General features: G+C 33.0%; 1 protein-coding gene across 1 annotated transcript; it reads left to right on the forward strand.

Moving 5' to 3' along the window:
- The first annotated feature begins 6,827 nt into the window (after positions 1-6,827).
- LOC134277528 (location of vulva defective 1-like) lies at positions 6,828-8,388 on the forward strand. Its single transcript, XM_062759854.1, has 2 exons — positions 6,828-7,529; positions 7,656-8,388. Exons 1-2 carry the CDS (start codon positions 7,245-7,247, stop codon positions 8,115-8,117), a joined length of 747 nt encoding a protein of 248 aa, XP_062615838.1. The 5' UTR covers positions 6,828-7,244; the 3' UTR covers positions 8,118-8,388.
- The last annotated feature ends 8,875 nt before the right edge of the window (positions 8,389-17,263 follow it).

Consider the following 17,263-nt stretch of genomic DNA (forward strand, 5'->3'; position numbering starts at 1 on the left):
ACATTGAACGTATGATATAAGGAAAAGTTCAAGGAATTCATGAAAATGATGTAAATTTGTAAAGGAATTTTATTTATTCTGTGAATTTATTGATTTCACGGAAAAAGAACGAGGTTTGAATAATAATGCCCGTTTGTCTGTCTGTAAAATTAAAGGTTTGTTTTTATTTCAACTTTAAAGATTTAATGCAAATGTACATGTTATTCTCAACGTAACAATTACGTAATATTTAGTACATGAAGTAAAGAAAACTAAAAACAAGAACAACATCACCCACCATCACCACCATCACCACCCAACCCGGACTCCTCCACCCCCTAAAACAAGAGGCCCATGGGCCACATCGCTCACCTGAGAAGCTTTGACCATTCTGTTCTTTACCAGATTTCACCCTTGTTATACATAATGCATCCCCAACCTACCCCACTGATCATAATTTAGACATTTTGAAATCTACACTACCCCATGATCCTTCCATGGGCACATATGTTTCAGCTTTTTTGGCCCAGTGGCCCAGTGGTTCCTGAGAAGAAGATTTTCAAAGATTTTTCCTATATATTTCTATGTAAAACTTTGATTCCCTATAATGGCCCCGCCCTTCTTCCGGGGGTCATGATTCCTACAATTTAGAATTTACACTACCCCAGAATGCTTCCATATAAGCTTCACTTTTTCTGGCCCAGTGGTTCTTGAGAAGAAAATTTTCAAAGATTTTTCCTATATATTTCTATGTAAAACTTTGATACCCCATTGTGGCCCCGCCCTTCCCCTGGGGGTTATGATTTGAACAATTTAGACTGACACTATACCAGGATGCTTCCACATAAGTTTCAGCTTTTCTGGCCCTAGTGGTGGTTCTTGAGAAGAGGATTTTCAAAGATTTTTCCTATATATTTCTATGTAAAACTTTGATTCCCCATTGTGGCCCCGCCCTTCCCCCGGGGGTCATGATTTGAACAATTTAGAATCTACACTATACCAGGATGCTTCCATATAAGTTTCAGCTTTTTCTGGCCCAGTGGTTGAGAAGAAGATTTTCAAAGATTTTTCCTATATATTTCTATATAAAACTTTGATTCCCCATTGTGGCCCCGCCCTTCCCCCGGGGGTCATGATTTGAACAATTTAGAATCTACACTACCCCAGGATGCTTCCACATAAGTTTCAGCTTTACTGGCTCAGTGGTTCTTGAGAGGTAGATTTTTTAATGACCCCACCCTATTTTTGTCTTTTCTTGATTATCTCCCCTTGTGAGGGGATATGTCCCTTCATTTTAACAATTTAAATTCCCCTTTACCCAAGGATGCTTTGTACCAAGTTTGGTCAAAATTGGCCCAGTGGTTCTTGAGAAGAAGTTGAAAATGGGGAAAGTTTACAGACGGACAGACAGACGGACGGACGACGGACAAAATGTGATCAGAAAAGCTCAATTGAGCCTTCGGCTCAGGTGAGCTAAAAACGGAATATGACTAGCTTTTGCATCTTGTTTTTTCAGATGTAGATTCATTATTTTTAATGAAATTGTTCGACGCTCTTTTTTTTAAAGCAATTTAAGTAAAAATTCTAGTGGTCACCCTTACTCTTTCACTGGATTTTGGTATTCCGGTCTCATCCAAAGGACAGACAACAGAATGTTTAAAGTCTTAATATTTTTCATTTTTCTGTGTTTTTTATCCTGTAATGTTGTCTATGATTTGAAAATTTATGGATAATCTGATGAACTTTCGACTAAGCGTTTACTCATAAATCACGTACTTGAAACAATAGACATACTTTTACAATACAACAAATCTGAATCACCGCGACGAGTGATTCTGCAGAAAACCCTCTGTAGAGACGTCAATTTTTCACATAAAACAACATTCCAGGTGTCAAAAGTAAGTTTGATATGTATTCTAACAAACACTAAAAGATAGTCTAAAATGAATAATTAGAACACTGGAAGATATCGGTATTATCTTTCTGCATTGTCATTTTACTAGTTCCGAATACCCATTATAAATAGGGATGTCAAAATTGTCAACAATTGATATTCGAATATTCGATAGTACTATTCGAATATATTCGAATATTCGATAAAATAAATACATCTTACATTATAATATGTATACATCTTCACTCTTTTGTCAAGCAATATACGTTTTATGTCATTATTTTGGAATAAAATTTCATGCAGTTTTGTAAATGCACTATAATTACATGTATGTTCTTAATAAAATACTTTACAGAATATATGAAGAGTTTACATCCAAAATATCATAAAAAAAATTACCCCCGAAAATTCAAAAGATTCTTTTAATAAGTTCCAGATTAATTAATCATCTTACCAAAGTGTACACTGATAACCCTACAGATTTATACCACACTGAATAATTATCAAATGGAGAAACATTAAAAGCAATTACTCTAAGCTAATTAATTTCCTGATAATGATTTTAAATGATGTATACATAAACAATGGATCCATGTGTGTTACTTAAAAAATGTGTCCCCTCAACAATACAAACTAATTCTAAGTACTGGACACTGTTATACCTCTAATTAAATGATCAAATAAATATTTTTTTATTATTTTAGTAGATACACTCTTCACGCCTTTCAGGTAATCCAAGAGGAGTGTCTTTTAATTTTGTTTTAATTAAAATCTTATTCTTGGTCAACGATAAGAATTTGATTCAATTTCTGATAAAAATTCAGTTTTTGTCAGATTTGTTTTCTTTTTGATGCTTGTATACTTAAAATCCGAATATTCGAATCATAAATTTATATTCGAACATCAACTCATCGAATGAATATTCGAATATTCGAATATTCGTTGACATCCCTAATAAACACTATTATATATTCATTCTTCGTTGTTTTCTTCATTGTAAACGTGATTTATTATACTCCCTGCTTGAAAAGCAGGGGGAGAAGTATATAGTGATGTGCTGTTTGTCCATCCATCCGTCTGTACGTCAGTCCGTATCTGTTATCCGTCTATCTGTTAGGCTTTGTGGTACCCATTCTTATCCGCAACTCCTCTTATACCACTGAATGAAATTAAATAAGAAATTCAAAGATTCTTTGTTACAAAGTGCCATTGTGCACCTTCTACTTTACTTTTTGACCGGACCATTTTTGGGTTTCCCATAGCAGAACATGGACACTGCCATTTTTTTCTATAGTACTGAAGTATACCCATTTCTTATTTGCAACTCCTCTCATTCCACTGAATAAAATTTAAAGATGCTCTCACAGATTCATTTTTACATAATGCCATTGTGTATCTCCTATTTCATTTTTTTTTATTTGACACTTATGTCGGGTCTCCTAGAAAACCGTAACTTGGACTATGTTATTATATCAAATGGGAGGCGAGGGCAGGGTATCATTTAGTGAGCTCAGTGCTCACAGTACCTCTAGTGTCTTTTTATCCTTTGGAAATAAAAATAACTTACTGGAAAGCAATTAGGAATTTAATGGAAACTGCTAGGGTATTCGGAACTCGTCGGCTTACTCGTAACTTGTAAAATGAGTGTCTAAGTTAACTTGGTAAATAAATGTGTTTTTTTGGGGGGGGGACCGAACTTCTTTGAAACAATATTACATTCCACAAGTCATTAAATTACCTTGACAAAAAACTCTGATTTTGAAATAATGCCTCGTATTTTTATAGCACCGCCGAATCCGTTTCTTATCCGGAACTGGTCAAACAACTGTATGTTTCATTTGCAAACTATACGGAAGATATTCTTTTATAGAAGCCTGACATTTATCAGCTGTCCTGAAAAGTTGGCATTATGTAAATAATGTAACGCGTCAACAAATTGTGTATCCCTTAGTTTTAATAATAACAAGTCCATGTGTTTGCTATAGAAAACACTGAATACCCGGTATATTTCCGAAGGAAACATGAAATAATTTCTGTAAAGTGAAGGAAAGTCATTCTTATGAAATACTAAAATCGTTCTTCTCTTTGTGTTTGATACAAATTAGTTCTGGCTGCGTTAATCTGTGTTGCTTATGATGCAGAAAGACAATATCCAATCATGCAAGATATCTTGTTCAAAAAGGAATGTAAAAGAAAAGTGACATGCTTGTCCTTTACGTATTTTTTTAAATTGAAATAAAAAAAACAACAACAAAACTTTCAAATGCTCATTAATTTAAATTCCAATTGTATATTAGCCTTAATTTATCAAAAGTAGGAGCTAATTAAATATACTTAACACTATCAGAGGCATGATGGGATTCCATTTCCAATTCCAATATATTCATTTCCGTTACACAAAACATTTTCGATCAAGTAGAATACAAGACTTATGGAGTGAAGATATCCTTAAAAAACGTTGGGTTTATGTGATCACAAATCATTGTGCATGAAATAATTGTGCTGAGTTTTATTGTTGAAAGTAACACAGTTTCTATAACAAAACATAAGATTATTAAAAGGAGTGGGGGGGGGGCAAATAATATTACAGCTTAATTTTGCATTGTAAATCTAGATACCTGCAACTATCCTATTACACACAAATTAGTATTTTTCATTCAATGATTTAGCTTTGAAAAAGAATAATATCAGCGAGTAAAATAAACGACTTAAATACCCCCCTTTTTTTCACTTTCATTGCAAGTTGAAAAAAAATTGACATGAGAAAACTCTACGACCGGGCGAAAATTTATGAGGAGGGGTGTCTCTTTTATGAAATATAACTTTCAGTCGTAGGGTATGCCGGTACATTAAACTCGAAAACTAAGCATCCTTTTCTAGGTTCGTCACTCCACTAAAAATACTAACCATTTAGCTTAGTAAATCAAAGTGTCAAGGTTATCACTATAGTAAATCAAAGTTTTCAAAGCAATCACTATTGTAAATCAAAGTTTTCAAAGTAATCACTATAGTAAATCAAAGTTTTCAAAGTAATCACTATCGTATCAAAGTGATCACTATAGTAAATCAAAGTTTTCATTATTATCACTTTAGTCAATCAAAGTGTCAAAGTTATCACTATAGTTATTTAAAGTTTTCAAAGTGATCACTTTAGTATCATAGTTATCACTATAGAATCAAAGTTTCCAAAGTTATCACTACTACGGCAATTCAAAGTTTTACGATAGTAAATCAAGTAACATCTAGAAGGTTAAGGAGACATAGACAATTCTGTGCGCTTCTTTTTTTATCTTCTCTGTTTACTCACTATCTATAAAGACTGCTCGTATATTACCTTATGTAATTTCATAGCACCCCCTATGTATTTCCGGTGTATAGGTACTATACACATGTACAAAGTATTAACATAATGATATAAATCAAATTGATGAAGGACTTTTAGATTTTACGTTTCTAGAGGAGTAATCTTTGCCTCTATGCAAATGGTTTTTAAAATTAAAAACCGTCAAGGTCAAAACTAAAAATAATCGAATTTATGGGGGAAAAATCATCTTTTTCTATTAGAAATGCTTAATCATATCGTGTTGCAACTCTGGATGAAGAAGAAACATCCTTGGTTCAGGAAAGATCCCAGGTTATTTCCAGCAGTAATGCAAATGGGTATGAAATATTGAGTGGGTCTTGCATTTATTATTGAATTAATAAAATAAGATATCAAATAAGTAATGAAAATCAAGCAATAACCTCGTGCATTCTTTGTTTCGTCAATTTAAGTGCTATTTTTTAATACCAAAATTTCCAAGATGTTAATGAGTGAAAATTATGGGCCATATCTGCACTTCAAATCATATTTCATTAACCAATAAATCAAAACTCGTTCAAACACAGGGCGCATCGATGAATCCAATCATCATCATTGTGACGTCATTCATCTTCGCGTATGATAAATGGCTTCCTCATTATACCATAACAATCAATTCAAGGCAGATGACAGAAATTAGGGGTTGATAGATTAGTCCTGATACTCTAGGATAATTTGGCTTGGTAAAATTCATTGACTCAAAGTATAATACGGTTAATGTCAATAAATATCAAGGTCATTCTATCTTGCCTTTGAACGTTGAACAGTTTTTTCAGAATTTGTCAGTACTTCGAAAATTGTAGATAGTTGAAAAAAGTGATATTTCAATACAGTATGCGATATGAAGCCCAAACTGATATCATATCTTAAGTGGATTATTATTTGTAACAATATGCAAATAAATAGATGCAATTACAAACACATTTGAAGATCCATTTTTTTTTTCAATGAGTACATTCATCTTGTTTTTGATCTCCCAAATCTTGATAAATTGTAATTTTATTAAAGGTGTATGTTAAAAATGTATAAGAAAGCAACGAAAAAAGTGGCACCAAAAAACCTAAATTCCATTGGAATTTACATCATATATTAGTTCATATATTTTTTTATTTCAAAATAAGTATATAAAAGCATAATTATACAAAATCGTTTGTTTGCACCTATTAATTAAAAGACTTAAGTTTCAGTTTCTATAACATAATTGGAATAAGATTGTCACAGAAGTGGGTCTGTACATATATGTTCAACAGTATGTTTTTCAGATGCAATTGATCTCATTATTCCCTTTTTCTTCAAATATGAAAGAGTATGAATTGGTACAAATAACCAATCAAGCTATATTATTATATCCAAACCAAAATGACCTCTGTGATAGATGTCGATTTATCTGACCCACAATACAAGGATCTAACCTTTAAGAAAAACGGCCCGCTACATTGATAAGTACAAATTTAAAAATAGCTGATAAAATCCGATGGAAAGAAATTTGCATCTAGGATGAGATTAAAATGGTTGTCTGATATTATTTAATAGTTGGTTTCTCGTTTGTCGGCGATTGCCCACGGCAAACCTTCATTAGTTTCCACGCTTTTTCATTGCTATAAATATCGGCCTCCAGAGTCGGTCGATCAGTGAACCACGAGGATTTCGTACACCGATTAAAAGGGGAGAACTTGTTTTGTTTTGAGTATACCACATTGAGAGCTGAACGTCTTATCATATTTTCTTAAGAAATTAGAGTTGGTGACAATTTCTGACTTTCATTCTAAGTAGCTGAGCAAGGATAAGACACATTGGAAACAGAACGGGACCTTAAGCAAAAAACTAAACGGTAAAAAGTTGTACTCACAATCTTAAGGAGATCGAGTACCTCTGGAGGAGAAAACGTTAGAGAGCAGAGAAAGAAAACAGGAGGACCAACGAAGAAAAAGAAGATCTTCGACATAGCTGTGCTGCATATAAACTACATTGCTGTCATTTAAAGACTTTGGGCAGAAAGCCATCCAGAAAATGAAGATTAATAGTATATCTGCCATTATAATTGATATATTACTTTTCTGGGTAGGACATATTTCTACATTACCTATCTCAAAGTTGTGCTATCTCACAGATATTACTTCAGGTCCATCACGTGTAATTACTTCTGGTGAATGCGGACTGAAATGTGGATCAAAGGCCGGATGTCTAACATTCATTATTTGTGATATTGCTTTCTCTAAGACATGTACAATCTACAAACTTGCTTCCAAAGAAACATGCGGAAAAGAAGGAGTCAAATGCTCATACTTCATACAGGTAAAAATCTACACTAATATTAGCCTATTTTTTACAACAGATTTGGGTTTTTTTTTATGTATTAAATTCCAAAAACTTAAGAATGTTTAAAATAATATTCATTCTATATTTTTTTTCTTTCTTCAGAACACTGTGTCCTCTGATTCTGGCGAAATCACGAAATCCTTAAGATTAAGTGAACAAGATATGATTGTTTCACCTGTTACCAAGACAACGACAACGATAACAAAAACAATAACCACAACGTCTGTAGTGACATCATCTTTTCCCGCCACATCACCTAAGATAGAGACCGAATCAGAGACATCTTCTCATGCGACGTCATCGACTGCTGATTATACTGAGACGACAACTGAAGTCGATGAATCGACTTCAGATGAAACCACTGAAAGAACAAAAGGAACTACAATTCTATCTCAAACCCTGGGTTTAAATCTTTCAACGAAGATTCCAAGAAATGAAAGCGCGATAACCGATACCAGTACTTCAACAACTAGTGAATCAATGACAACAGAAGTCCCTGCTACAACAAAGATTATGAATTGCCCTGACCACCTTCCTAAGGAAATTTGTCAGCCTTTAACATAAGACCTAATTGTGAATTACCTCTTTATTTCACTTCTGCCTTTCTAGGACTTTTTTAGTTGGTAAAAAAATATTATTTGTTTTGAGACAAATCTTGGAAATAGTGTAATGTTAGAGATTGTATGAAAGATATATGCTGGCAATATACAGTTCATGTTAGACTTCTTGTGTTTCTCCATTTTAAATAGTTAGGTTCTGTATAACCATTTCATATGAACTATAAAAATGTCATGTTTCAAATCGAAGTTCATTTTTCAAACATTCAATCTGTTGAACAAACGAAATCTGTGATACATATACCCTATGTAAAATATTTTTGATGTTTTGATTAAATAAATTACATTTAAAGATATAGTTTTTTATTACACACATTCTCTTTGAAATTGGAACCCTTTATATATTCAATTGCAAAATATAAATACATATATAAAATAACAGCAGTGCATCATTTTCAAAGTTTTAAGAAACCAGCCGTGCCAAACCAGTTTTCTGCCGAATGCTCATCCACAATGGATATCATGACATCAGCGAATTTCTCTTGTAAAAAGACTTTTCATTTTCTTTCAATTTACGAGATTTTTTCCTTGTTTATTTCTATTATTTTTTAACAAACGTAAAATACAAGCATGCTGAAAATATTCAAACTATTGAAATATATAGATTAGGCATGATTTTGCACGACATTTGATTCATCAGTTCTTCGAAAAGTAGAAAAGCTTTCAAATATTTGAAATTTGTTTGATCAACCTTAATTGACTCGTGTCTTATGTTACATTTTCGTCAGATGAACATTTTTTTCATTCAAACGATTTATATTACAGAATATATCGCAAATACCGAGCTAAGACCTGTTTAATATATTTTATTGACATCTGTTTCGTGTTTATATTTTTCACTAGAGAAAAAAAAAATATTGGAATAAAAAAAGAAAGCTTTCAGATAAAAAGGATTGAACAAGATTGCATCATCATCATTTTATCTAGTTTTCTATTTATTGAACGATATGAAACATATGGAGATAACGAACAGTATTCAGAATCAAAAGTCCATTAAACAATACAAAATAGGAGAAGAGCAAACACGGACTTCCAAAACATCGAAGGTGGGATCACTTGCTATGGAGGATTGAGCATCCCCTGTTGACCGGTCACATCCGCCGTGTGCTCCTTTTTATAATTGGGAAATAACAGAAATATCCGTCCTCAATTCAGTTTATGAAATATGGACTAACAATAAGTATGAAAACCGTTAGTCAGCATTCGACTCAATGATAAATTGTATTTGCTGACAAGGTCATTATATCGGCCATAGAACTTTTGAAATGATGACTTTAAACGCGACTGCTGAAATAACTGTATCATCAACTTGTTTGTCAATGCTTTAACTTGTTTAGATATTGTTACATGTTATATAAATTATACGTAGAACATGCTCTTGCGAATCAAATCAACTGAGATATGTAAACTCCGTATGCAGGTGATGAAAGTTTATTGCTGCATAAATAAGGGAAGTTGAGGATAGAAAATGAAAGTCATCGTTCGTCATAGAGCTTGGTTGTTACATTACCATTAATTTCTTTTTCACGTAAAATATCCAGATACGAAACCGATGTGTCAGACTCTGTGGTCTCTTTTATCTCAAGTTCACCAGGATATATCGTATAGGCATAAGAATGGAAATGACCATTGTTAATTGACAAATTGAATGCGTCGTCGATATATCTAAATGTCGAGTTGAAAGCAACAGCAAGTGTGTTCTTCCCTTCACGCAAAAGATATATATTAAAGGCATTTCTCCAAGATGATTTCAATAGTCTAGTTAAAAATATACTTTTCTTTAGTTGTTTGATGAATACATATCCTTTGCATTTGAAAGAACAAGGAGCACTCGTTGTGTCTGACCGACCAGAAGAATATGCTTATATCTCATTTGCATTTTATCTCAACTCCTCGCCTCAATGGACTGATGAATACGATTATATTCTTTATCTTCATATTACATCTGTATATCTTCTTTTTGAACTTAGTGAGTGGTCTTAGAATATGCGTCTTTCCAAAGAATACTCTTATTCTCTTTTTTTTTCGCAGATTCAAAAGTTAAGTGCGATGTTTTATGAATCTAAAATTTGATTAAGTGACTAGAACATTATCGTGTTTCAGCAAGCTGTAATTAAATATTTACCCGAAATGAGTTTTACAGCTTTTTATACTTTATTTAGTTAAATTATACCCAGGAATCTTTAACTGCTTTCTTCTGATAAGACAAAAATATGAATATTTTTCTTTAGATAGTTAGGAATCTGCTTTTATGCTGTAGTCATTTATCCATAGGCCTAACTCCAAATTTTACTTCAGATTAACTCCAATCCCCTCGATTATACTTTTAAATTGGTATAATAAACAAAGTTACAGGAATATTATTAATCAGCTAGATTCTTATTTTTTCTCACTTGTAGACCATTATTCATACAGTTAATATTATTGTCGACGGATTTTCCTGTTATTTTCCGATGATGACAAGAAGACTAGGCGGGTTTGTCAACTCGGCAAGGAAACCCCATTTCTCCATGCACCTGATCCAACCTCTGAATTTGCATGAAGTCTGTATTTGCCCTGCTCCTAATTTGTATTGTTTGAATAAGTGTTTAAGCTCGATGAAAAATGCTTGTTTTTTTCTCAATATTCATTTAATGACATGAATTTGTTCATAAGTCTGCTTTGAGTCTCCAACTGGTTAAATAAAAAGATATTCTGGTTAAGTTTTAAATAACATAATAAATATACAGCGGTATTTTTTTTTTGTCCCCCGCTTTCGCGAAAGCGAGGGTACATTAAATCTCATTCGTCTGTCTGTTGTCCGTCAGTCTGTCCGTCCGTCCGTCACAAAAACTTTAACCTTGCCCATAACTTTTGATTCAGTGGAGCTATGACTTTCATATTTCATATGTGTATTCCTTGTGACAAGACCTTTCTTTGGGTACCATCAAATTTGACCTTTTGACCTTGACCTAGGAGTTTGACCCACTTTTACACAAAAATTAAAAACTTTTACTTTGTCCATAACTTTTCAATTATACGTACTAGGACTTTCATATTTCGTATATGTATTCTTTGTAGCAAGGCCTTTATTGGATACCAACAACTTTGACCTTTTGACCTTGACCTCGGAGATTTCTGTACTTATTAATAAACTTAAACCTTGACCATAACTTTTGAATGGTAAGGGCTAGGGCTTTCATACTTCATATAAATAATTCTTGTGAGATGACCTTTCATTGAATACAAAGAACTTTGCCCCTTAGTCCTTGACCTTGGAGTTTGACCTACTTTTCAAAAACTTTGACCTTGACCACAATCCTTGAACAGTAGATACCAGAACTTTCATATTTCACATATGTATTCTTTGTGGCAAGACCTTTCATTTCATTTGATACCAACAACCTTGACCTTTTGAACTTGACCTTGGAGATTTTTTTGTACTTATTAGAAAACTTTAACTTTGACCATAACTTTTGAATGGTAAGGGCTAGGGCTTTCATACTTCACATATGTAATCCTGTTGAGAAGACTTTTCATTGGATACCAAGAACGTTAATCCCTTGACCTTGGAGTTCAGTGATAATTTCTAAATAGATGACTTTTGATAAGGTGTTCATATTAGACACAAAATGTCATAAAAAATTACATCTCACCCAAAAAGACACCGAAAGCGGGGTACCACAATTCTATGAATTTGCTTGTTTGATTTATTTTGTTCATATTTGTACCGTATAAGTGGAAATTTTAGCGAGACGCAAATTTAGCGATTTCTCCTTAAAAAATGGTAATTTTTTTTAGCTAGAGGTAATTTTAGCGATTTTTAAATGCTCACTAAAGAAGCTATTACAAATAAAATGCAATTAGTTTTTAGCGATATTTAATTTTAGCGATCTCTGGACCCTCGCTAATAATGCCAAAATTAAATCTTCGCTAAAAATTCTACTTATACGGTATTTAGCTTGTAGATCAGTAGAGATTTGCAAATAATCTTCATATATTTTTTTTATTTTGAGCATATTTCGAACAAATGTTTTAAAATTAATTAAATCTACATACTTTTAGGCCTATAATTTGCCGTCAAATTAACCAAATCGGGTTATGTACATCGTAAAGAAAACTTGTATATATATGAGGGTTGATCTAAAAGTAATGTTACAGTGGCCATATATTTTATAGTTGGCGTCATATTATCAAATACAATATACCAAAAGATGAATGTCACATTTTCAAGTGTATTTTTTCTAAGAATGAAAAAGACAAACACATTAAAAAGATTCTAAAAGAGCACCTAATCTCCCAATTTTCTAGGGTGAAAAAAGTGGTTTCCCATCATGGGAAACTTTATGGAAACCACATGGAAACCTCAAGTTTACATCATGTTTCCCAGTGGTTTCCGTGCGGATGCTAGGTTATTCCGCCAAGTTTCCGTGACACGGAAACCCCCTACGCTCCGATTCCATAAGGTATCCCGAACCACGGAAACCTCTGTAAACCTGAAGTTTCCCGAACATCCATGTAGTTTCCCGTAATGGGAAACCTGAAGATTCCACTGGTTTCCAGAATCAGGAAACTTGATGGAATCGGAGCGTAGGGGTTTCCGTGAAATGGAAACTTGATGGAATCTTTAGGTTTCCTTATACGGGAAACTACATGGAAGCTCGGGAAACCTCACGATTCCTAAAGTTTCCTTGACTCAAGAAACTATATGGAATCGGAGCGTAGTGGTTTCCGTGGAATGGAAACTTGATGGAATCTTTAAGTTTCCTTATACGGGAAACTACATGGAAGCTCGGGAAACCTCACGTTTCCTAAAGTTTCCTCGACTCAGGAAACCATATGGAATATGAGCGTAGTGGTTTCCGTGGAATGGAAACTTGATGGAATCTTAAGGTTTTCTTTTATGGGAAACTACATGGAAGCTCGTGAAACCTTATGATTCCTGAAGTTTCCTTGACTCAGGAAATATATAGAACTTGTGTAGCACTTTCTTTGTGGCGGAAACTTGGTGGAATTTCTGGAGTCCCATTCCTGTGAATACTGGGAAACTTAAGATTCCCTAACTTTTCTAAAGGAAGCAATGTGAAATAATGCGTATTCTTTTAAAAATCTATAAAAAAATTTATTACATGAAAAAGAAAAAAGAATTACCATTTTATATGTTTAATAATTCATTTGATGTACAAAAACTGTAACTGAATTTTCCAATGATATCAAAATATTAAATAAATTCATATATCTTAGATAAACAATGGAACAGTCTTTCACATTTAAGTCCATTCATAAGGGTCATTAAGTACTTCTTTCAACATCAGTTTCCTGGTTTTCTTCACATCACCTATGATCTGCAATATTCATACAAAATTATTATATGATGTCAGAATTATAATGCTTGAATATAACTTAGAAATCTAAAAGATCAGTCAATGTCCTTTAATATACCAATATCAATAATTACTTTCCATGACCATGATACATATGATTTCAGCATTTAATGTATCTCTTTAATATTTAATGCTTTATGATAGGTGAAAAAAAAATAACATAATATAAATAATGTTTTCAGCCTTATTATGTCATTGAGAATATATTACTACATGTATCTCATACTAAGAACCCTGCTTTAAGGGACACCGACCCTCAGCCAGGAAGGACAATTCATTAATTTATAATTTAATTCAAAAAGTCTTTAAATGAAGCTTGACAATTAAAAATTTTCATGCAACAATTTTCATTATATGCCTCTCAATGTGCTTCAAGGTTCCTTGCAAAGCTCCATAAAACACTTCTAATTTCATATCATTTTAATAAACATTGTTATCTAAAAATGCTTTTTCAGTATAAAAATTTCTACTTTTAATTAGACCTTTCTGAGAAGTTCAAAGAACCTTGAAGCACATTGAGAGGCATATAATGAAGATTGTTGCATGAAAAGATTTAATTTTCAAGCTTCATTTAAAGACTTTTTGAATTAAATTATAAATTAAAGAGTTGTCCTTCCTGTCTGAGGGTCGGAGTCCCTTAAGTTTGATTAGTTTGAGAGAAAACATATATAATACCCTTTATAATAACAAAAATATTAGGGAGAGATTTTTTTTTTAATTTTGATATTCGACCTATAAATTGGTTGAAGATCATTGCAGACCCTCCATCCCATTACACAAAAGCTAGATTACACCAGGGGAGAAATATACTCTGGACTACGATTTTAAATAAAGATATACAGTACATTTTGATACTGACCTTTGACCTAGAAAGTTAGTCCAAGTTCACTCTTCATCCTCTATCTTGCAGCTGTTAGTTTAGTTTGAGAGAGAAATATGCACAGAACAAGTGATACCAGATGGAGTGATAACACTGTCTTAAGGCATCCACAGAACAGGACCTAAAAATAATGCAATATATATGTATTACAGTATACATACACATGTACTTGTATGTTAATGATTTATCATATGCTGCATTGGACACATATGATTTTATCATGGTTTAAGTATACATGTATCTTATGAGTAATTTTATACCGGTATTGCATGTACGCTCAGTTTATTTAAGAAATAAATAACAAGTTTATAAACTTCAGTGGGAGAGATACCACAAATGTATATAAAAACAAGTAATTTAATTTTTTTTTTACATATATTGACCAACATTATTTACATCCATTCATCATGTTCATGAATTGGCTGATCAAAATTCAGTCAATTTTAGATCTATATGATATACCATAAAGGACTTTGTTTCACATTTACAAAAGTTATTCCCCTTTGTGGGGTCAATCCGGGGTCAACCGGCGTAAGACGCTGTTTTCCCTCTATAACCTTATCAACTTTATGGGTAAGTATCATAGAAATAAAATCTACATGAATATGCCCATTACGTTTTTCATGTTGCCCCATACTCTGGCAATACAGGTACAGATCGAAATTGTCAGATAACGTTTGGAGATTAAAAATATTAACAGGTAACTTACAAAGGACAAAGTTGGAAAAATGAGTGTTACGCCGACAACGGGAGATAACTCTAAGGGATGTGAAACTCGTCTATGGCATTCACAAATATGGGTCAGGTACATGTACATGTATATTGGCAGGCACTGTACCAACAAAAAAAAATTACCTAAAAAATAATCATAACAAAAGGTATTTCATGCACATTCCAATCTCACTCTCCATTTACAAAACAAATGATTGTTTCTCTTTAAAAAAAAATGACACGTGTATACTGTACATATACATGTATGTAATTATGGCACAATATTATATAGTAAGTACCCAGCCAAAGGATGATTTTCTCTACAGCAAGTTCATCATTGGTCTCAATCACAATATCATAAACATTAATACCAGTATGTACACTAATCAGTGGGAAAAAACTGCTTGTAGTTCATTGAAAATACATATACATACATATTCTAAATCTAAGTACATAAATGTCAAACAGAGAAAGATCCAAATTTCTGTTGGAGATAAATAATAACAAGAGGCCCAGGGGCCACAGCGCTCACCTGAGCACATCGGCTAGGAAAAAGCACATATCAGATCAGAACTGAAAGTTTAAAGTAGAATGGTTTAGTGTGCTTGAATTTTAGAGCCCCCAGGGGTTCAGTAATCAAAATACTACACTACCAAGAAATGATTCCATATAAGCATATCCTAAAATTTTTTCATTCAATTTTTTGAAAAGAAGATCTCAGAGTTTATTGGTTTTCAATATCATGTAAAACTTGGGTCAGCCAGTTTTATTAAAGTGTATGTATTCAGAGAACTGTTTGTATGTCAATCATAGCAATACACACATAACATGGATGATACCACACGAGTTTCAGCCCTAGCTTTTACATAAAACCCAGTGGCTCACAGAAGATATTTTAAGTTTTTCACTTCATATTTAAATAAAATTTGAATCTTTTTTTTTTAGCAATTGTCATATACATACTAATCATGAATGAACAAACTTGAAATGACCACATCCTGAATCATCATACATTTTCTATGATTTTATCTCTCTTGTTCTTGGTTCTTGACGTCACACAGATTTCTCTAAAGATTTTTCTTAGGTATATTCATTCTAATTTAAACTAATTATGTAATAGCATTAGCAACAACCGGGATGGAACAAAAAATAACCAGAAGTCTCTGTCGAGTCGAGTTTAGTCTTCCTGGTTTGTACTTATCAAAGATAATTTTTAAAAATTATTTCCAAGTTATATTGAAATCAGTAAAATTTAAGGAGGAGCCATGTTTGCAGACAGCCCCGGGGGTCAGCTAGACAAACTTGAATCTACACTACCTCACGCATGATTCCACATGAGTTTCTGGTCTCTGACCAGTGGCCCAGTGGTTGTGAAACAGAACAACAAAGTTTGAAAAAGATTTTTTTATATTCCTATGCATACAGGTCACAGTCAAGATCACATAATCATTGTCCGGGGGTCATGCCATTTGAAAGCAAAGTTGAATCTACACTAAATATGAATGCCACTATCTCATATAGTTCTCAAGTTATGGTGAAGGTTTAAAAATGTTGATTTTTAACAAATTCATGACAGACACCCTTGGAAAAGGGCGTGGCCCTTCATTTGAACAAACTTGAATCCCCTTCACCCAAGGATACTTTGTGCCAAGTTTGGTTGAAATTGGCCCAGTGGTTCTTGAGAAGAAGATGAAAATGTGAAAAGTTTACAACGACGACGACAACAACAACAACGACAACAACGACGACGACAGACAACGGCCAGATTGTGATCAGAAAAGCTCACTTGAACCTTTGGCTCAGGTGAGCTAAAAAGGAAGGCATTTCAAAGACATGGATAGGAAAATGTGAAGCTCTTTAGTGAACCTACTCTAAAGGCTAAAGGCAGAAACAAAAATCTCCATTCAACAATACTAATTATATAAACAATGATATGTATTAAAATCCAATTAAAAGGGAATTTTCTACATAAAAATAAATCTAATATTGCAAAAGAAATGACAATTTTGTCCAATGGATCAAGATACACATTTTGTGCAAAAATATTTAAATATCACACAATGCAAGATATCTAAAATATGAATTTTTATTTATGACTAATTACATGCAATTGCTTTAAATATCTAAAAAATAACGAAG

This window comes from Saccostrea cucullata, unplaced genomic scaffold, assembly GCF_032062105.1.
Source record: "Saccostrea cucullata isolate Sc308-1 unplaced genomic scaffold, CSIRO_AGI_Scuc_v1 ctg6540, whole genome shotgun sequence".
Classification (NCBI taxonomy): domain Eukaryota; kingdom Metazoa; phylum Mollusca; class Bivalvia; order Ostreida; family Ostreidae; genus Saccostrea; species Saccostrea cuccullata.